Source organism: Microchirus variegatus (assembly GCF_963457635.1).
Source record: "Microchirus variegatus genome assembly, chromosome: 5".
NCBI classification, from domain to species: domain Eukaryota; kingdom Metazoa; phylum Chordata; class Actinopteri; order Pleuronectiformes; family Soleidae; genus Microchirus; species Microchirus variegatus.
This window is the reverse complement of record NC_139806.1, coordinates 4528155-4551765: the sequence shown is the minus strand read 5'-3', so window position 1 is coordinate 4551765 and position 23611 is coordinate 4528155. Positions and strand designations below refer to the sequence as shown.

Genomic DNA, 23611 nt, shown 5'->3' with positions numbered 1-23611 from the left:
TCCACGTGTGCTTTACATTGAAATGAAACAAAACAAGGCACAAGAAAGAGCACTTCAATATGAAGTGAACTTCACAGGTGACAAAGCGTTCAGTGGGTGAGACAACAAACAAAAACAAACAGTATGTGGTACGTGAACTGTGATATCTTCAGAACATATTCACATGTTTCATCTCACCATCAGGCAGCCTTTGTAAAAGCACTCACTCTCTTGCACCAAAGTCCGTACAAAAATGTATTGTTTTTTAGCTTGCAGTGGACACGGGAGCTGCTGGTCCACTGCTGCCTGGTGTGGTCATTATGTGTCACTGCGGTTCAATCCAAATGAAGGACAACAAAGTTGTAACTTCTGTGTGTCTTGACGTAAAATCACAAACTTTTCTCTATGGACTTTGGTGCAGCATTTACAAAGGGATGCAAACTGCAGTTTCTTCCATGCCCGCTTCAAGCCCATGCCCACTTAGTACCCACATGGAAAACCCACATGGGACCAATATTATCAGCCCCGAATATAACATGCTGGCTAGGGTATAAGTGAATGCAGATAGTTATATTTACTGTATGCAAATAAAATCAATAAATATATGTGTCTGAAGTAGTTTTTGAGTCTCTACGGCTGTTGCTGGTACTGCTCCTCCGTGGCCGTGTAGAAGTCGCCCAGGACGCTCTGCATGTAATCGAAGGTGGGCCGATCTTCGGGTTTGTTTTTCCAGCAGCTCATCATGACGTCGTAGAGCTCGGCGGGACACTCATCAGGCTGGGGCATCCTGTAGCCGCGCTGCACCGACGTCATCACCTCACCTTTGGTCATACCTGAGAACAGGGAAAGTGAGGGCAAAGTGTCTGTCTGGGCTGGCGGGAAATACAAAATGTGGAAATGGCTGTATCTTTAGGATCAGGAGGGTAAATATAATCTTTCAGGATGCAGTAGATTCTGTGCAAATGAGAATTACTTGTATTTCCTCACCGAAAAGAGTAAATATTCATATTTGAAATTCAGGAAATGATCCAATTGCCCTGATGCACTTTGACAGTGAGCTGACTTTTTTCAAAAAAACAAAAAGTATCTCGGAATGACTTGAAATTTACCACCGTAATAGTCGACATCGCCCTGAATAAGGATATGTTGAAATTATTTGGAAACCTCTTAAGGAATAATTTTAATGATTTTTTGAAATGAAAGAAATGATCCATTTGCCCTGATGCACTTTGACAGTGAGCTGACTTTTTTCAAAAAAACATAAAGTATCTCGGAATGACTTGAAATTAACCATCATAATAGTGGGCATCACCCTGAACAAGGATCTGTTGAAAATATTTCCAAAGCTCTTAGCTTTTGTTACTGTAATTAATGATGTTTACGGTTCTACTTTGAATTTTAAATAAATCTCTATGACGTCATGTTTGAAAAACAATATCACCTGTTTTATTGCTGTGGCCGATCAGTGTTGAAGAGTGCATGAACTGGACAGTGGTACAGGCAATTTTTACGTAATGTTTACCTGGGTAAGGAGTTTTTCCTAGGGTGATGATCTCGTAGAGCAAAATTCCAAAGGACCACATGTCTGACTTGATGGTGAAGGAGCCGTAGTTGAAGGCCTCAGGAGCCGTCCACTTGATGGGGAATTTAGCTCCTGTGTGTGGACAACAGAGAGAGAGAGAGAGAGAGAGAGACTACTTAGGTCCCCATTCCAGAACCCAGAGAGAAGCCATTTGGAGAACATGTAAACTCCACACAGAAAGGCAAATCAGTCAAACTGGGATCCGAACCGGCAACCTTCTTGCAGTGAGACAACACTACTAGCCACTTGACCAGTTTCCACAATGGAGGGTGTTCCTCAGGGCTCAGTATTAGGACCCCTTATGGTCTTATGCTACATAAATAACAACTGTGAGTATTGGGAATACTGTTAAATACTCAACAAACAGAAAACTGTTTCTTTTCTTTAGTTTTGATGCACTCTTTTAATCTCAGTTGGATTTTCGAGATATTGTTTACAGATTTTGAATTACGGCCTCAACTCATGATCTTTTTTTTTTTTTAATTTCCGCCGTAAAATGTTAGAAAATGCATAGAAATGTTTATCGCCTGTTTCCCAAACTTGGAAATTCTTTAACTTCTCAAATGTCTTGTTTTGTTCACAAAACCAAATAATTCAGTTTTAATTGTGCTTTTGTTAAACGGAGAAAAGAAACACAAGAATATTTGCATTATGGCAGCTATAAAAATACTCAGGACAGGTTATCCAGCCTTCAGAGGCACAAAACGGGATTTTTTCCAACACTGAGTCAGAACTGAAGACTCTTGGATGTGAGGTGAAACTTTTTCAACTCATCTCAAGCGAGTTCAGATGAACTACAGCCAACGACCAAAGACGTGTGAGAGGAAATAAGACTGTGTGGTTTTTAGCCATCGGAAGAAACTGTTCAGTGCGTTGATTGTGGGTGGGTGAAGTGTTCGGCTTGTCACCGATTAAACAACGCGTCACATACGGGTGCAGGGACAGAGTTTGGTCACTGGAACCAGGAAGCATGTCGGCACACACATTTCCTGCAGCAGCAGCAGCAGCAGCGTTACCCTCTCTGGCCGTGTACTCGTCGTCCTCTATGACTCTGGCCAGGCCAAAATCAGCTATTTTACACAGCAGGCTCTCCGACACCAGGACGTTGGCCGCTCTCAGGTCCCTGTGGATGTAATTCTTCTTCTCTATGTACGCCATGCCTTCTGCTATCTGCAACAGGAAAACAATACATACATGTATATGTATTTAAATGTATGGAAAAACAGCAAAAAAAATGTGTGAATAATTATTTATAGACCGATTAGATAAGTCTCTGTGGGTGAGACAAAGAAGCTAAAGATACACATGGAACATGACGACACCCACTTACTGTTTACAGTAAGTCAGATCTCATTTAATCAAAATATTGAAAATAAAAAACATCACATATTAGTCTTTTGATTATTCTGCCATCGTATTGAGTCATAGGTGCTGAAATGAATGGCTAAATGCGGCAGACAAATAGATAAACTGGAAAAATAAACAAATTGTTTCACACAACTTCCCTAAAAAAAAAACCTTTACAAAGGCGTAAAATGCAAATTCACTTGAAGAAACAAGTATGCAAATTCCTTGAGGCGTGCGTGACACATTTGACCTTTAAAGAGTCACATATTTATAGTTAACACCAATTTCCAGGAAATATCATCAGGAATTTCAGCAGTTGACCAAACGGCTAAAAATATGATATATGAGCAAAGCAACAGAAAACATTATCATTGTTCCGTCGGGACTTAATTCATTTGCTCATTAAAAGACGCATTTGTGTGTTTTTTCTTAATCTAACTGCCCTGATAGTGATTTATGAGCGTCATTATTTAAAACTGTTTTGTTTTCGACTTTATTCAAGAGTAGCTCCGCCTGCTTTGTTTATAAAAAAGAAATAAAAGTACTTTCCTGGAACATGTGAAACCTTTTTTTCCACTTTTAGTTCAGCGATGGAAAGAGTGAGTGAGGCTATGAGGAAGGGGGGGGGGAAGAAAGAAGAGGAAGAGGAAGTGTAACTCACCTGTGCGGAGAAATCGATGAGTTTGGGCAGTTGCAGCTGGCAGCCTTCATTACTCTTTAAGAAGTCCAGCAGGCTGCCTAAAGACACGGCAAAATAACACATACGGTGTCAGTATATTTAACCTGTGAGTGACTTTACCACTGAACAGGGGCGCAGCTTGTGAACAGACAGGGCAGGCAACTGCTTGGGGCCCCGAGCCGATAGGGGGCTCCCGACACTCGGAGCCTGAGGGCTGTTTTTACTGAAATGTGCAGTGATCAGCCGACTCCACGTCCCCCTTAAACAACAATGACATCTCAGTAGTTGGAAAATGAAGAGGATTATTTACAGTGTAATGCATATCTTTTTTACTCAGTTTATATATGTTTTTTTTCAGTTATTTACAGTATTTTATTGTTCTATATATTTATATTATTTTATAATGTGGGTTCTGCATTTTTTTACTAAGTTCATATAGTTTTTTTTCAGTTATTTACAGTATTTTATTGTTCTATATATTTATATTTTCACATACTTTTTAATAACAAGGTTTTTCCATGTTATTTCATTCTTCGTTATTTCATTTTGAAAAATGTTTTTTATTTTGAAGTCATACATTTTTTGTTGGTGTCAGATTATTTATAACATAATGGTGATGAACACTGGTTGGAAGGAAGGGCCACCCTGGGAATTTTTGCCCAGGGCCCCTACAGACTCTAGAACCGCCTCTGCTTCTGGATCAATGTTCAGATTTTTTTTAGGTTGCCTGTATATGCTGATGACACTCGCGTTTGACAAACTCTCAAACACAACACACGCGTACCTTTCTCCATATATTCAGTGATGATGTAGATGGGCGGCGTCTTGGTGACGACGGCGTAAAGTCGCACCAGCCTGTCGTGGTGCAGCGTCTTCATCACGTTGGCTTCGTCCAGGAAGGCTTCGGTCGTCATTGTGCCCGACTTCAGGGTCTTCACCGCGACTCTGGTTGTGTTGTTGTAGTACGCTGGTGGTGCAGACGGGGGGGGGGGAACAAAAGAGAACATCTTTGTCTGGATCTTTGGGTAAAACTTACTGCAACACTTACACGACCATTCAAAGGTTTGGGTTCACTGAGAAATGTCCTTATTTTTTAAGGAAAAGCACTATTTTTTAAATGAATATAACATTAAATGAATCAGAAATACACTCTATACATTGTTAATGTGGTAAACGACTATTCTAGCTGCAAATGTTGGGTTTTTAATGGAATATGTACATAAGTGTATAGAGGCCCGTTTTCAGTGTTCTTTAAAAAAATAATTTTTTTTGAGAAAGAAAAATAAAATTTGAGGAAAACATTTTTTTGAGAAAAAAAATTACAATTTTGAGAAAAAAATAAAAAAATTAGGAAAAAAATTCAAATTTGAGAAAAAATAAAAATTTTGAGACGAAAAATTTAAATTTTTTGAGACGAAAAATTTCAAATTTTTGAGACGAAAAAAATCAAATTTTTGAGACGAAAAAAATCAAATTTTTGAGACGAAAAAATTCAGCTTTTGAGATGAAAAAAATCTGATTTTGAGACTAAAAAAATAACATTTTGAGATGAAAAAATTCTAATTTGAGGAAAACTTTTTTGTCTCACCGTAAAACAGCCTTTTCTGACAGGAAATTGAAGTTTTGTAAACCACTCACCCTCTCGCACCAAAGCCCATACAAAAAAATCTGCACTTTTAGTTTATAGCAACACTGACACGAGCTATTGGTCAACTCCTGCCCTCTATCAGTATATTTTTGCCACTTGGTTTAATCTGAATAAAGGATTTTTAACAACAACAAAAAAGACAAAATAACTCATTTGAACGGCAATCGCTGATTTTCTTGATGGACTTTGGTTTTTGGAAGCCAACGTGATATTCTTAAGATATTTGATGGTGCAAATGTTAAAGTGGGGTAAACGTGTGGTGTCATGTTTGGATCGAACATTTCTCCGACTCTCTCACAGGATCTTTATCTTTGTTAACCGACGACTCCCTGGTCATGAATATAAATGATCCAAAACACTGCTGCACCACAAATGATTCATTATCTACTCGTGACTGCATGAATAATATGAAGTTTAACATTTGCAATCACACATTTTGGTATTCATACAGCGACAGTTACATCGTTATCAACCTCATTTCTGAGGAACGGGTTAGGTTTGGGGCTTAGAGTTAGGCACTGACTGGTTAGGGTTAAGTTTAAAGGTGCCATATGTAAGAATGTGGCCAAAAACAGTGACTACATTCAAATTCAAAATACCAAGGTCTTTTTTACGTTTCTTTTTTACGGCATCTGAGACTCTACTGACTGCAATGATTGGTAGACGGCGGAAGGTGGCGCCACATGACGCCAAAACATGATTTCAAAACATAAACATGATTTGCAGTCTGCAAAATATTTTTTTTAATGCAAATATTTTGTCTGTACTGTTGTTGTTGGTGAGTTCAGTTTGTTATATGAACATTATTCCTGAGTCTCTGTGACATATTAGGAGGATTTTATGGCCAGATTTATTAGGATAAAGCTTTGTTTACCCGGTCCAAATGAATGGAAGTCAATTCAATGCCCTCACAAGAAAAGTGTGTGTGTGTGTGTGTGTGTGTGTGTGTGTGTGTGTGTGTGTGTGTGTGTGTGTGTGTGTGTGTGTGTGTGTGTGTGTGTGTGTGTGTGTGTGTGTGTGTGTGTGTGTGTGTGTGTGTGTGTGTGCGTGTGTGGGCGGAGCCTCCGATGCAAATATTCCCTCCGACGCACACATTTATTTCCTCCATCGATTGTAACTAACGCTGACGACATTTAGGTGTGTTCCTCCTAGGCCGGTTTTTAACCACAGCGTGTGTGTTCAGAGAAAGTCTTCTATGAACATTATAAAATGTGGAACACACTTAATGTCAAACAAAAGAGGGAAGTTATAGGAGGAAACACAACATCTTCCCCATTCACTTTATTCCTGCTGGTGTGTGCAATTACAGTGAGATTACAACACTGACGGTAAACGAACAACACAGTCATTAACACCACAGTACTCACCCATCCAGACTTCTCCAAACTGCCCCGCTCCCAGTTTCTTCACCATCTTAATGGACTCTTTGGAAATCTCCCACGCGTCTTTATGCCACGGTTTCTGCGCTTTGGGTTTGACGCACGGTTGTTCCAGTTTACGACACAGGCCGTCTGCTTTCTCTGGAGGGTGCACACACACACACACACACACATATATATATATATATAAACAATATGTGCACTTATTAACGACAGAGTGTGTCTTGACTTAAGGCCACATTATACTTCTCCGACTGCGTAATGCGTTATCCGACTGCGTCACCACGGAGACGACTCGAGCCTTTATACTTCTGCGTCGTGGTGACGGATAGGCGCTGCATTTCCCGCCCGATCAGTAGGGGTCGCTGCGCAAGGTTGTTATGCTTTTGGCTACAGTGAGCAATGGCGTCCGAGGGAGAAAGACTGTTGTTGTTGAAACAGCGGCCGTTTGTCACTTTTCTGTGTCCCGGAACGCAGTTTTAAGATAATTTGAGGCGAGAAGTATTTATAGTTCGGCAGCGACGAAGTCGGCGGTGATCAGCTCCGCCCTCTGTGGACGCTCGCTGCTCACTGTGAGCCGGCACAGAGCAGCTTCGCTCGGCCTGTCCTGAGGACCAATCGCAGCTCTTGCCGTCTCCGTTGTCGCTTGACGGAGTGACGGACACTTAAAAAATATTCTGTGCAGTCGGAGACGACGCAGAGGCTCTTCGACAGGTTCTGCGTCGACGCAGAGGACTCTGCGTAGCCTACGCAGAGCACTTTACGCAGGAGTTTAAATTGGGCTTTAAGTGTTCCTTGCTAATCAGAAGACATGGCACATGTATTATTAATCACAGGATCACAATTATTCTAATAACGACTGTGTAATGGAGCTGGAGCCGCTAATGTATTTACATGCTGTACGTAATACACGCTAACATGTAAGAGAGATGGATCGACACGCATCTACTCTGAAATCATCCAAGCAAGCATGAACATGATGGACTCATCACATCTATTGCACTTTTTAACAGTAAAGCTCAAGCAGGAACAGAGATTGTGAAATAACCTCTGTTTTCCCTGTTGGAAAACAAGGAAAAACAGATTGTGACTTCTTAACAAAAGGCTCACCGAATAAAATCAATGGCAGATTATGCTTTTTTATGTGCTTTATTTTCGACCGTTTGCCAACCGTATTCACCTGGAAACTGGAGGACGTAAAGCGCTCACCCTCCCACACCAATGTCCACGGAAAAACAGCAGTGGATTAAAAAGTCTTGTTTCCTCGTCTCTATTTTCCATTTTCTGTATGGACTTTGGTGGGAGTGGACTTAGAGCATAGAGTTTGGAGTTTGGAGTAATTTCAGAATGTCAGAAAAGGCTGTCTAACAGCAAGATAAAGTGACAAAAATCGTGAGCATAAATCTTAGCTATGGAGGACCAGAAATGACAAAACAATAAATAAATAAATTAATTAATTAATTTATTTATTTATTTATTTATTTATTTATTAATTAATTAATTTATTAATTAAATAATTAATTCAAATACAGAAATAGCCCTTTTCATGATGAAAAGTTTGAAAACGTATTGTTTTTTCTATTTATTCATTTATGTATTTAAATATTTATATCTGCATTTATTGATTTATTTAATGTTTTGTCATTTTTGGTTCTCCATACCTGGTAGGTGCACCTTCAGTTAAGTGGCCAAATAAATAAATACATTCATTAATCAATTAATTAATATATGTACAAATACAGAAATAGCCCTTTCCATGATGAAAAGTTTGAAAATGTATTGTTTTTTAAATTTATTTATGTATTTAAATATTTATATCTGCATTTATTTATTTAATGTTTTGTCATATTTGGTTCTCCATACATAGTAGGTGCACCTTCAGTTAAGTGTCCAAATAAATACATAACTTAATTAATTAATATATGTACAAATACAGAAATAGCCTTTTCATTATGAAAACATATTGTTTTTATTTATTTATTTATTTATGCATTTAAATAATTATATCTGCATTTATTGATTAATGTATTGTTTTGTCATTTTTGGTCCTCCATACACAGTAGGTGCGCCTTCAGTTAAGTGGCTAAAATTATAATTTTTTTCCCCCCTGTGTTGAAGGAAACAGCGTGTAGAAAACATTTCAAGTGTAACTAGGCTTTTCTATTTGAGAAAAAGTTAACGCAAACATGTTTTCATATTTCATATGTGCCATATATAGAGTACCTGCCCATGACAATGTGTCAGTATTTTGCACAACCGCACTCTTCAAAGTTCTTCCTTTCACCAGTTTATACTCACTGTGGTAGTGTTTGATCATGACGTCAATGTCAACGAATGAGATTTTAGGTGAAATGTAGTAACCGCCATTGTCCAGCGTCCTTATTTTATAGTGTTTGACTGAGTCTGTCCTCTGGGCGTCCAAGTCTCTGATGGACAACGAGTAACTTCCTGTCGGAAACAAATCAAGAGTGATAAAATAGGGGGTATAGCTCAGTGGTAGAGCATTTGACTGCAGATCAAGAGGTCCCCAGTTCAAATCTGAGTGCCCCCTAAAGAGTACAGCTCAGGAGGATCACCCAATGAGCACTGACATTAAATGCAGTGTGCAAATAAAACATTCCAAACACTGAATTGACCTTTTGATGTTTCACTTTCCCTAATCAGATAAGAGCCGGGTTTGTTTGCCGGAGCCAACAGTTGTCTCTCGGCGTCCTTCCTTGTGATGTCCTTGAAAAACCACCTGCGATAAACAGCAAACGCAATACAGAAATAAATGACAATAAAACACACAGGTAACATCGTTTAATTTCGTTCTAGAAATGTCATTGGGTCACAATTAAAATTTCAGGTGCACAGGACCGCACTATATATCTGTGAGTACCAAAGGCTGGGTCGGGACCCACAGATAGGTCACGGGATAATTTTTTGGGGTCCATCAAAAAAATTGCAGTATGTTGCACTGGACAATAAATTAATGAAATGAAAAGTGTGGGTTAACAAAAAATGGTAAAAAAAAATAGTTATGTTTTTTCATAAAATTCAAACACGCATTCTAGCTGCAAACGTCTGGTTTTTAATGGAATATGTACATAGGTGTATAGAGGCCCATTTCCAGTGTTCTAATGCTACATTGTGTTTGCTAATGGCGTTAGAAGACTATTGGATGATTAGAAAACCCTTGAAAACCCTTGTGCAATGATGTTAGCACAGCTGACAACAGTTTTGCTGGTTCTTTGACAAAAGCAAAATTACTATTTGGAATAAAAATCGTTATTTCTAATCTCGTCAATGTTTTGACTATACTTTCTATTCATTTTGCAACTCTTTTGATGAATAAAAGTGTCACTTTTAATGGAAAACACACAAAAAAATGTATAGGTGACTCCAAACTTTTCAACAGTAGTGTACATGAGCATGTATATCCAACTCCTTTAGATACGGTGACTCACTCTTTTGTCTCCATAGTGTCTACTTCAGCGACGTAATTGGACGGGATGTATCCTTCTTCGTCGGTCGTCAGCGACTTCGCCCTCCACCACTCACCACATCTGGAATAATGTATAAAAAAACAATATATGACCACAGGGGTTCATGTTGCTCTGTCGTTTTCATGACCTTTATGAAGACCTGTCCTGCCAAGACAGGACTCCAAACTTACTTCATTGTTCCTGGAATAGGCATGATAGCTTATAGCAGCATTGGCTATTAGATATTACTTAGGGTTGAGTCATCAGCATATAGGGTGACAATTCAGTTGAAAGCATAACATTTGCAGAAGTATCAGAGGTTGGACTTCGCTATAGTATTATCTGATGATGTGAGTTTGGAAATCACTGAGACATTAAATCTACAAGAAGACGCTGTGAGCAGGGCTCGAACCTGCGCGGGGACACCCCATTGGATTTCAAATCCAACGCCTTAACCACTCGGCCATCACAGCTGATTTACCATGAAAAAGGCCTGTCTTCTCCGTGGCTGAGCATGTAAAGACCTTTATCTCAAAGGTGAAGTAAGTAGTTTATAGTGACATCTAGAGGAGAGACTGAAATTTACAACAAAGAACTGCTCCTCTGCTCACCCCCTCCCTTCCCTGAGCGCTACGGTATCCTCAGCCGGTCAAATGTCGTCCTCGTCGTGTTTCTCCGTGTCAACAGATGACGTTCTAGTATTTATTCAGATGTACACGTGTGTCTTTTGTATATTGGGTGAGGGTTACCTCAGACTTCCTGCTCCGTCGGTGGAGGCGGGACTTCCGCTACAAGTAAAGCGACGCTATCCGCCTCAACATCAGAATCAGACACTCACTCCTCTAAGACTCTCATCTTCTCTCCTTTCTTGAACTCCATATCTTCCGTGTGCACGGCCTCAAACGGGTAAAGGGCGACCACGGTTTTTCCAGAACCGTTTTCCTCTAAAAGAGGAAACAGAAGAAAAAAAGATATTGACCTTTGAATTAATATCAGCATTTACATATTTAGTTCGTCAACCATTTTACCTAAAAGTAAACAGACTTCATTTTAAATGAAGTTATTTAACCTCTTCTTCTCTGACCCTCTTTTTGGAGTCGAAAATGACAAACTGAATAGAGTAAATCTCTGCAGTTACGAGCTCTATGTGAATTATCTTGGATTATCAAAATAAAGATAACACTTGTTAGATTCCACCAGAGGTGTAGATTTCACTGTAGATGCCACTTCGTCAGAGTAAATGTACATGGAACACAGCGTAAATGAAGGATTTTTTTTCTCTCGCCTAAATAAATATTGCATTTTAAAGCAAATATCACCTTTAAACGGGGTCTCTGCAGGTTTCAACAAGTCAAATTTAAGACATTTTTTAAGACTTTTTTTTTGAGACCATAATGAATACAATTTAAGACCAATTTCAAATCCATACTGGCAAAAAAAAGTACAAAAGACATGAAGGAAAATTGGAGCCACAAATCGCTGAACTTGCAATTCGGCTTAGCTGTGGGCTTTCGTTAGTTTTCTCCGCTGCTATGCTAAGCTGAAACACACCGCGGCGCGCGCACGGCACACTAGCTAGTGGTGCTCGATAACTTGTCACCGGGCAGCACAGGTGACCTACTTTAGTTCCGTGTTGTAGTTATTGTTGTTATCGCATCCTCAAAAACAGAAACATTTCAAAGCGAGACTGAAGTTTATGCACGTTTTTAAATAAAAGTAACGTTAATAGATTTTTAAGACTAAATTATTGGATTTAAGACTTTTTAAGACCCCGCGGATACACTGTTTAAAATATGCAGTAGAAGCTAAATTACGCTTTATGACGCTTTTGTCGCTGCCCCGTGGCAACCGTGAAGAAGAGGTTAATCCAGTTTTAAGTGAAACAAAGGAATAATCAGGAATACCTTGCAGCTTTTGAAACACCTGACCGGGCAGCAGGGAGTTATTCTGCAGAAGAACAGAAATCAGACGTCATTTCTCAATCTGCAGTTCTGTTTACTGTGAAATATCAGAATCACTATTATTAAAAAACGGCGGCAGGATGAATCTGAACCGTGCAAATGTTTATTAAGGAAGTGAAATACTTCACTTTTACCACATTTACCACCGTCATCTGCCACCACTTACTGTTTTGCCTTTGGTGTTGGAGGTGGGGTCTCTGACGTAGTGCGTGGGGTCAGAGGTCACGGTCGGCTGGCCGCTCTTCCCCTCCACGCCTCTGCTCAGACCTTCACTCAGTGTGGACTCCATGCAGCCCATCGCGTCTGCACGAGGAAGTGAGAAAAAGGGAAGCGTGAACTTGACTGTTTGCACATTTTTGGGCACCGCAAAAGCAAACAATGCTTCAAAAAAAACCACCTGGCAGCAGCTTCTGGGAATGGTTGGGGTTTTGTCTTTTTGTTTGTTTTACAGGAAATTTACATACCAAACACAGTGGAATTCACCCGTAAACAAATGTCACAGATTAACATACAGAGGGTTCTCTGTAAGCCGGACTATGAAACAATAGCACACAGTTATTTATGCAAATAGAAGAAGTCCTGGGAGTGAAAAAATTGTGTTTGTTGTAGAATTACATTTGCAGATTAAAATACATATTACAAAATTGTGGGATTTGCTGTAGTGATTTTCGGCGTCAATAACAAAAGACTGCTCAAATCTGCTTTATACTCCAGTTATATTCTATCCCAAAACATTGAATTCCCATTCACAAGTTGCTCCAGAATAGGGTTGAGTCATCAGCGTATAGACAAAGCTTGGGGATCAAACCCCGTGACTTTCCAGTTGAGAGACAACCCTGTCTATCTCTGAGCCACCATTGCCTCTGAGGTGTGTTCATGACATCTACAGATAATTAAGGACTGTATCTGCGGTATACTTGAGCTCATGTATCTATAAATGCAGGGAACATCTGACCAAAGGTTCTCTTGACAGGCTTCAAATATGGCAGGTACTGATTTACTGTGTCGACTTTGTCCTGTGTTTGGATAAGAAATAGTAGAGATATCAGTAGAAATGCAGCAGAGAAATTGTTAAAAGAGCTATTTTAATTGGCCATATTTCAATCTATATCTGGCCCTTCTGACAGATTCAGATTTTATGCTGATTTCATATGATCTGGCCAAATTATCTCGTAGTGTGACGCGATTTTAACATAATTAGACGTATAACGTTTAACTTTTAAACTCTCTTTACCAACAAATCAATTAAAACATTATTGTAGTATTGTGACGACAACAATATGATAATCCACGCTGTGAGTAGCGTTCTAACCTACGCGGGGAAACCCCATTGGATTTCAAATCCAACACCTTAACCACTCGGCCATCACAGCCTGCTTTCCTGGCATTAACCTGCATAATTTGTGTGGGACAAACAGTATGTATGTATGTATGTATGTATGTATGTATGTATGTATGTATGTGTGTATGTGTGTATGTGTGTATGTGTGTATGTGTGTATGTGTGTATGTATGTATGTATGTATGTACGTACGTACGTATGTATGTACGTATGTATGTATGTATGTACGTACAAAGTTTAAACTTTAATGATCAGTAGTGTCATCTAGAGGTTAAACTCCATATTGCTTAAGGAAAAGTCCTTTATGTTGTGTTGTTTTAACTATGGTGTTTTAAGTGACTGGATGAAAGTGAGACAGCGAAACATCTGTGTGTGGTTTATTTATACGCTTGGTTTTTGGTGCAATGACTGTGATATTTTTAACTCAACAGTCAGCAAACACCCGGAAACCACGCGTCACAGTCACGCTCACACACACTGACTTATTCCTGCTGCACGCTCAACAAAAAAAAACCCATAACAAAATAAAAGGCAATGAAATAAAAGTATTAAAATTGATAAATATGACCACAATCATGTCAAATTAAGTAAAAAAATTTGATTTATTGATTTCTAAATTGTTAATCGTTTACTGTAGTATTAGATATTTGAACCGCTCCAACCCAAACAAAAACTCTTCAGTGCGTTACATTATTGTGTTATTTAAACGGAATTATACAAATTTGTTATGAAAGTACTTAACTGATTATATTTTCCACATAGTGAAACCTAAGCTTGGAGTTCAATCAAATTAATCTGTAATCTTTCTCTCCACTGAGAAGAAAAATCAATGAAACTTTTCAAAATAAGCTCCATTTAAAGAAATGTTACAGGTAAGACGATCATATTTCCAGATAAATCACCTCCACAGTGTGTTAATGTAATCTGATAACATCTTAACCTCACATGCATTATATGGCCTTACCTCTCTTCACCGCGTATCCACCGCGTGGGTCAAGGAAACAGTTAATGTAATGTTTTTTTCCCCCAGAGTCTTGGAGTTCTCAAATTTGCTCCGTGTTTTTCATTCGACTGATGTCTGTGGGCTGTTAGAGTCAGCCGCCAGAATGAGGAACTTACAAACAACTGGCAGGGGGATTTTTTTTTGTTGTTGTTTTACTGAAACTTCCTGGTACAATTGTCCAATGATTATTTGCATAATCGGCAACACGGAGAACACAGGCAAAGAATCCCTGAGGCAAAGCAAAGGGAAGCTCTTCCAGGCCTTTATACCAGTAAAACATAAATAGAAATCATTCATTTCAAATGTTTGACCTTGTATTGTAGTTTCATTTCAACATATTTGAGTAAATTGCATTTTCTTTAGTGCCAAGTGTGATACATAAACCCAACCAACAGCACCACCTAGTGGCGAAACTGCTTAAGTACAACACAAGGAGCCAATTCATTGTGATTCGTTGTTTTAATTTGACCTTGTTTCACACAAGAAGTAGAAAAGGTGGATATGGACAGACAGACAAACACCTACTCGTGTAGCAGAATCATGCATCTGCCGTGTGCGTCTACTCTACATGCTGAAGAACAGACATCGGAGTTTACACGGATGTAGTTGAAGTTGCGAGTGAGTGACTTGTAGTCACATGGCAGTTTATAATCTGAGGACCTGACTGCATCGGTATCATTTTTTTTTTTTTTTTTATAAAAAGGCGGGAATATATTCGTCTTGAGCCTGCAAAGGAAGAAGCATTTCATGGAGATTATTAGCATTCATGCACGATGGTCAAATCCACGCGAGGCATCGGTGAACTACTCTTAAAAAGGAATGGATGGACAGAAAAATAATGGCTTCTGGGATTTGTGGGCCAACTATTTGTTTTACCTTCTGTCTTGTACGTGTTATGTTTTTGACTGATAGCTAACACAAAACATCACAGGAATGTTGAATATTTCACACACATTATGTTCTGGAAGCTCCACCGAGTATTGCATATATCTACAGTTATGTTATAGTTTTACATTTTAGCTACTGCTGGGCTTTAGATGAGAAGACTAAATACCACTCTCATATCTGTATGCTGCTAAATCTGTAGCTTAGATAAGCTTACTAGCTTACTATCAGCCATCATTTATCATTAATTCAATAAGACCTGTTTTATCTCTAGCTTAGATAAGCTAACTAGCTTACTATCAGCCATCATTTATCATTAATTCAATAAGACCTGTTTTATCCTTAGCTTACTTTAGCTGACTAGCTTACTATCAGCCATCATTTATCATTAATTCAATAAGACCTGTTTTATCTCTAGCTTAGATAAGCTAACTAGCTTACTATCAGCCATCATTTATCATTAATTCAATAAGACCTGTTTTATCCTTAGCTTACTTTAGCTGACTAGCTTACTATCGGCCATCATTTATCATTAAGACCTTTTTTATATGTAGCTTACTTGAGCTAACTAGCTTACTATCAGCCATCATTTATCATTAATTAATTAAGACCTGTTTTTATCTGTAGCTTACTTTAGCTAACTACCTTACTATCTGCCATTTATCATTAATTCATTATGACCTGTTTTATCTGCTGTCGTATCTGGAGCTTAGATAAGCTAACTAGCAGCAGGCACATTCTTTCTTGCTCCTGTTTGTATGTACCAAAACATACTATAGGTAATGGGACAATCCACTTTTTTATTTTAGTTAAGATGCTGCCATGCTTACTGTTTCCTGGTCTCAGTTTTATGCTAAGCTAAGCTTACCGTTAGCTGAGAGTGGTATCAATCTTCTCATCTAATTGCCAACTTTAAATGTCCAGTGTGTAGAAGGGTTTAATGGCAGACATTTAATATAATACCAACAATTAAAAAGTACATAATATAGGGTTGCAACTAATGATTATTTTCATAATTGATTAACCTGTCGATTATTGTCTCGATTAATCAAGAGTACGTATTTGAAAGGCAAGGAAACCACAAAATATTCACCTTTAAGAAGCTAAAAAAAATAAGAAAGCTTGTTTTAATTATTAAAAACAAACAAAAAGCTAGCACCACAAGTTTTATTTTTTGTAATTTTTACGCTTCACCTTTTTAAGCAGAAGCTTACTTAAAGCCACCAATGAAAAGTAGCTCCGCCCACATGAGCCAATGAAGAAGAAAGAGGAAGCTGCGTTCACACCGTAAGTGAACCAATGGTGCGGCGCGTACATTTGCATTTGGTGTGAACGCAGCATTAGCTTAGACAGAGATCTTGTAAAGGAGTGTTTACATACTTTTTGATATGCGAAGGACACCGAAGTTCCCTGATATGCATAGCAATCTGCAGTCTCACCATTAGATGTCACTCACTCCACACACTGGACCTTTAAGGTTGTGATAATAACAACAACATCACATTAGACAAGTAGAAAAAAAGGGTTTTAGTACCATTATCATTGCATTCTTGTTCCTGACTGTGTATTGCGTCACTCACTGTGTTACAGTGTCTCTACAGTTACAGGCCAGGTTCACATGCACTACACATCAGGGATCTGCTCATCACACACACACACACACACACACACACACACACACACACCGCAGGGTTTTCCCAGGTTTGCGTCTACAGCTGGTTAGGCTCCCTCTACGCGGCATTGTCAATTTAAAAAGAAGCACAAGCCATTAACTGGCAATATAATCTCTATCAGCACCGCTACCTCTACGAACATGCTACTCCCACTGTGACCCCATTACATCAGCACGTCTCGGCGGTCTCACAAATTGCTCAGAAAACTCACGCAGGGTTTCCCGTTTTTTTTCCGGTTTTCTCGCCTCGTTGCAGTCACCGGGACCGTGACTGTGTTAAGTAACTAAGACCGAATGGTAAGAGCTTTGCAGGAGACACGCGCGTCCGTCTCTCTGACTCTGAAAGGGAAAGAAAACAAACAAACAAAAAGGCCTGCAGTCAGTCTGTCATTGACATGAGAGCGCTGCGCGATGTCATCGCAGCCTCTGCAGGGTGGATTTAAGGTGTCCGTGCCCCCCGCTCATGGGCACCTCGCCGTCGGTGGTGGCGCTGCCCTGCTTTTCTACCGGCCCTCGTTATCAATCACATGACGACGCACACATCACCATCACACACAGTAGTTAGCTGTTCCTCTGCACGGCGCCCCTCTGTGCCGAGGAGGAGGCGCTGTGGCTTTCCTCTGTGTCGTCGCCCTCTGTTGGAAAATAAGGAGAAATAAACGTCACGGAACTGACATTTCAAAACATCTCGTGTGTCTCCACGTGCATGCAATAGGCTGTTTATGTATTCATTACTTAACTGGTTTAAACAGAATAAAACTGGGGAAAAATGGCAATAAAATCCTCCTAATATGTCACAGAGACTCTGGAATAATGTTCATATAACAAACTGAACTCAACAACAACAACAATACAGCCAAAATATTTACATTACAAAACATATTTTGCAGTGGCGCCACCTACCGCCGTCTACCAATCATTGCAGTCAATAGAGTCTCAGCTGCCGAGCAACCACGGGTTGCCAGTTACGTCAAAAAACGATATCTAAAACACCTCAGTATTTTGAATTTGAATGTAGTAACCGTTTTTGGCCACATTCTTACATATGGCACCTTTAAAATATTGATGTTTAAAAAAGACAATAATTCAAACTACAGTAAACGCCAAAAATAACAGACAAACTTAATTTACTTATATATAGTTTTACATTTTAGCTACTGCTGGGCCTTAGATAGTAAGATTAAATGCCAGCTTATATGTTTATGCTGCTACATCTGTAGCTCATTTAAGCTTACTAGCTTAACTGGCTTCTCTGCCATTATCATTATTTAGTTCTGTAGTTTAGCCCCTGCTAAATAGCTTAGCTAACTAGCTTACATAGCCCATCATCATTACATCAAACCTGTAGCTGCTGTAACTTGGTTGAGCTAACTAGCTCACAAGGACATTTACCGTTTACTGTTTTGCTGGTTTTTATGTGGTTTAGCTAAGCTAATCAGCTGTTCTGTAGCTGCTGTATCTGTAAATTAGTTTACCTAACTAGCTAATCTGCCACTTGTCAAATATTCATTTATTATTTTTGCCTCTTTTTTTAATTGTACTTTATGTCTTTTGTGTTGTTTACTTATGTGTATACTGTACACTACACTTAGAAATAAAAGTGCAAAGTAGAACCGTATAAGGTTCTTCGGCTAGGAGAACACTTTTTGGCCCCAGGTAGAACCTTTTTTATAAAGGGAACCCTTTTGGAGGGTTCCACCAAGAACCCTTTTAAACCCCTTTATTCAGGAAAGGGGTTTTAAAGGGTTCTCTGGATCAAAATGGTTCTTACTGGAACCATTAGTGTTACCTAGAACCCTTGGAAAAACCCTTTCTTCTGGAAAGTAGCATATGGTTCCAGGTAGAACCTCAGGCCTTGTAGAAGGACCCTTTTGGAACCCTTATTTCTAAGAGTGTACTTAATGTAGGAGATGTTTGTTTCAATGGCCGACTGTCTCACACCAAAGTCCATAGAGAAAATCAGTGGGTTTTTTTTTTACATCATCAGTCTTTTAAATCCTTCTTTCTGATTTAATTAAGTGACAAAAACCTACTAAATCCCACAGCAGTAGACCAGCAGGTGCTGTGTCCAAGCGAGCTAAAAAAAAATTCTGATTTTCTCTATGGACTTTGGTGTGAGAGAGAGATTAAAGTGGCAAACATACTTTTTTTTTATGTCTGGACATGGTGCTTTTACCTTCCCCTCCTGCGTTGATGTGCAGCTGGGACAGCGACAGGGTGAGTGGCAGCTCTCGACCATCGGGGTCAGTGGGACTCTGCAGAATGTCGTGCATGGCGTTCCTCCGTCCCGTCCTCCTGGAGGCGATGAAGTCTGCGTACGTGGCTTCGACGTCAGACATCGCTCGAGCATCGTTCACACGGCTGTGGCGAGGAAAGAGGAGATTCACGCGTAAGACCAGCAGTTTGTGCGTTCCCCTCTCCAGCTAAAAACGATGATTTTCTCTACGGACTTTGGCACAGGAGAGGAAGTTATTCTCTTTCCAGTCATAAAAGGCTGTCTAATTTAGATTATTATCAATTGAATTTCAGTTTTTGAGGCCGCTCGGTCTGAGGGGATTCGTCTCATTTTCTCTTGACCTTGAATGCAACTCGTATATTCAGTAGGAGAAGATCCTTAAAACATGTTTTTTTTGTAATTTATTCAGTATAAACCTGAAATTCTCAGAACTGTTTTTCACCAATATCTCTTAAAAATATGACCTGGGCCAAAATTAGGCTATTATTTAATGACATGTCATAATGTCATTTTAAACCAACCAGACTTAAACTTCAGGTAGTGATTAATCACTTTGAGTCTCGGTTTCTAATATTTAAAGGTGCCATATGTAAGAATGTGGCCAAAAACAGTTACTTCATTCAAATTCAAAATACCGAGGTCTTTTAGGTTTCGTTTTCTGACCTAACTGGCAACCTGTGGTTGCTCGGCAGCTGAGACTCTACAGACTGCAATGATTGGTAGACGGCGGTAGGTGGCGCCACATGCCAAAACATGATTTCGAAAGCAAATATTTTGTCTGTACTGTTGTTGTTGGTGAGTTCAGTTTGTTATATGAACATTATTCCTGAGTCTCTGTGACATATTAGGAGGATTTTATGATTTATTACATAATGCACCTTTAAATCAAGTTTTCAGATTTTTTAAATTTATTTTTTGTAAATATTTTCAATTATATTTTGTTGTTTTTTTGCTTCATATAACAGATAAATAATGGAATATTTTTTTGTTTGTGGATAAACAGTAATAAACATTTTATTGACCACTTTTCGACAGATTAATCCATTACGACAACAATAGTTTGTTGTAGCTAATCTAATCTGCGATTGTGACCGAATGATTTGTTTTTAAATAAAAAGCTACGTCTGTTACGTTAATCCGAGCTCTTAAATATATTGGATTAGATTCCATTAGATCTGATTAGACTTTATTGATCCTGCAGCCAGGGAAATTCTCTTGTCACCACAGATAGCAATAAAAGTCAATACTACAAGATACAGTAGTAAAATATAAATACTCTTATCTCTTTGCTTCCTCTATGACAGTAAACTGAACACACATCATCTGAGATCCGCATTTTACCATTTTATGGCTGAAAAAAACAATAATTAATCGACACAGCCCTGGATTATAATAGTAACTGTTAGTTGCAGAAGTAGAATTAATGTTAAAGTGGGATTATAAGTGCATTAAAGGACACAATCATCAAAATAAACCTGCTTACCTTCAGTGACAGAGAGCTCCAGCAGTCAGTGCTGGTTTAGTGGGCAGTGATTTCACCGAGAGACAGGACGGAGCGACGGGCCCGACATCACTGCACACGGCCCGCAAACACACACACACACACACACACACACACACACACGTACACACACTTATAATGATAATACACAATTATAATAAACACAACGGTAATCGCCGGAACAAAGCAGCTCCACAAAGGCTCCCCAAACACCCTCAGCTCATTAAAAGTCCATCAGTCACGTCAGCGGGAGACGGCGAGCTCTCTGCTCCTCACACATCCATCCTCCATCTTCCTCCTCCGCCGCCAATGAGCGCGCAACGTGCGCCATCTGAGCGCTGATTGGTCCGCAGACACAAAAGGATGCGAGGAGCGAGATCTGCGCAGCGGTGCGTTCACGGACACCCCGTAAAAGCAGCACTGGTTGTGTAACTCCCTTATTTTGCAATGTGATTTTTTTCTTTTAACACTGTAAATGTGAGGGGTCTCAAATTCAAATGACCTGGGGGCCAATGCGCATCTATTATGGTCATGTTGGTGCCGGCCTAGAGAACAAAAAATGGGGAAAAAAAACAATTTACACATTTATTTTAAATTGCATTAATAATAGTGTGGACAACTGTAATTACAATTCGTACCAGGAGCCGTTTCGGCCACTGCCATTCGTAACTCGGGCCCTAACAAGTTTATTTATATATGTCATTGAATGTTGTATGATATGATATATGATACATTTAAAGGTGCATTATGTAATAAATCTAAAGCATAAAATCCTCCTAATATGTCACAGAGACTCAGGAATAATGTTCATATAACAAACTGAACTCACCAACAACAACAGTACAGACAAAATATTTGCATTAAAAAACATATTTTGCAGACTGCAAATCATGTACATGTTTTGAAATCATGTTTTGGCGTCATGTGGCGCCACCTACCGCCGTCTACCAATCATTGCAGTCAGTAGAGTCTCAGCTGCCAAGCAACCACGGGTTGCCAGTTACGTCAGAAAACGAAACCTAAAAGACCTCGGTGTTTTGAATTTGAATGTAGTAACTGTTTTTGGCCACATTCTTGAAGCTACAAGCACATTATCGCTGTTAGCTAGCGTGTTAGCAGCTTATTTAGCATCATTTTAACTTAACTAAAAGTTGGTGGAGTGGTGGAAATGTTTTTAAATCACACCTTTAACACTGTAAATATTGAACACATGATGTATATATTTTGGTTGGTCAGTGTTCTATACTACATTATATCATATACTGGTCCAGAGATAATGAATAACGCAAATAATAATGCAAATGTACAGTCTGTATACTTTTAGATTAAAAGTACAATTATCTTACCAGAAAATTACTGTAGAAATAATATGTATCACACAAGCTTCTCAAAGTGTATCAAAAAGAATAATAATATTGTACAATTCTAGTATTTATAGATGCTTAAAATACATCTTTATTATTAATTTCCTTTATTTTTGACTGTCTTTGCTGCTGTCACACCATAAATTCCCGCCCTTGTCGTGGACGTCACAATGGAGGAGCTACAAAGATATAATCAATGCAAAAAGACAAAAATAATAATACAATGAACAGAACACAGAGAAAAGAGATTAAATACACCAGGGAGGCCGGGATAATGCGACGCAGCTGAGACAAATAGGACACAGGTGAAACACATTAGGACGCGTGCGGGAATCAACGTAATCGAAAGAGAAAACGCAAGGAAAAACTACAACATAAAACGGGAAAGAACAAAAAAATTAATAAAAAGACGACAAACGTGGATAAATCTAGGGGTCGTGACAGTTTATTTTATCTTATAATACAAGAAAAATGACATTAGCAGTCTCCATCCACAGTTTTCTGGTGGTTCTAGTACCACAACACTCCTCTTCTTCATATATACTTCACACACTGGTATCGTGAGATTAAGATTAAGATGGAGTGAGTCTAATCCAGTCAACCCACGTAACCACCGGTGCTACACGTGCCACAGTTTTAAGGACCATGAATATAGAGAGTATATGAAGTCATGATATCCTCTCTATATTCACACACACACACACACACACACACACACACACACACACACACACACACACACACACACACACACACACACACACTTTTTATGCACATTTGTCTTTCCTCCACTGGAGCAGACAAGTGAATGTCTGGCTTAAGGGGACTTCAGTTTCCCAGATTAGGTCAGATGAAACTTTAACGATCCCTGCTGAGATGTCAGGTCATTAGAGCGGTGGTGGACAGGCCACAGGTTTAAAAACATTTTTTTTTAAAAGACTAGAATTAGCAGGTTTTAAAAATCCTACGGCTTGCTCAGTCAGGCATGCAATATGTAATACGGAAAATGTAATACGGTAAATTAGCCCCGGCACCTTGGCAAAGGATGACGTGCAAAATATGTGAATCGTTTCCACATTTTTGGAAAACTAATTATCAAATGTGTCAGTAATTTAGCACCAGAGCCACTCGGCGGCGGCGGCAGACTTCACCAGTCTTTATTAGTCCTGCAGTGGGGGGGGGGGGGGGGGATATTAACCGCTGCACTAGGCCACGGCCCCACACATATTCACATTGGTTAATACATATTATTGCAACATCAACACATGTGCAGGTGACATTTAAGTTTTTTTGTTTTTTTTTGCAAAATAAAAGTGCTGCACGCCTCGTCCACTGTGTGACATTTTGGCTGTGATCATCATGTGTGTGTGTGTGTGTGTAAGTGTGTAAGTGTGTAATAGATATTCAAGAACACTTTAAGTAATTTCCGGTGCAGTGAAGCAAAACGGTGCATGCACGATTCGGTTCGCCACTGACGCCACTGACTGTTGCATTTGGAAAACAGCTCGCAGTCGACTGAACAAAGAAATGTTAGAACAAAGTGGGACTGAGACGGAGACAAATACAG

At 39.2% G+C, this 23611-nt stretch overlaps 2 protein-coding genes across 2 annotated transcripts; both read right to left on the bottom strand.

Annotated features, from left to right (window-relative positions):
* Nucleotides 1–609: 609 nt before the first annotated feature.
* lyn (LYN proto-oncogene, Src family tyrosine kinase) lies at nucleotides 610–12340 on the bottom strand (the record flags this gene model as incomplete). The annotated part of the gene is made up of 12 exons (XM_083889327.1): nucleotides 610–812; nucleotides 1502–1633; nucleotides 2578–2731; nucleotides 3570–3646; nucleotides 4372–4554; nucleotides 6603–6755; nucleotides 8913–9062; nucleotides 9251–9354; nucleotides 10064–10162; nucleotides 10920–11025; nucleotides 11986–12028; nucleotides 12209–12340. The coding sequence occupies 12 exons, from the start codon at nucleotides 12338–12340 to the stop codon at nucleotides 610–612; spliced, it is 1536 nt and encodes a 511-aa protein (XP_083745453.1).
* A 5164-nt stretch (nucleotides 12341–17504) lies between these two features.
* On the bottom strand, nucleotides 17505–19282 carry LOC310927086 (cAMP-dependent protein kinase inhibitor alpha-like; the record flags this gene model as incomplete). Its single annotated transcript, XM_083889329.1, has 2 exons — nucleotides 17505–17578; nucleotides 19120–19282. The coding sequence occupies 2 exons, from the start codon at nucleotides 19280–19282 to the stop codon at nucleotides 17505–17507; spliced, it is 237 nt and encodes a 78-aa protein (XP_083745455.1).
* Between the last annotated feature and the right edge of the window lie 4329 nt (nucleotides 19283–23611).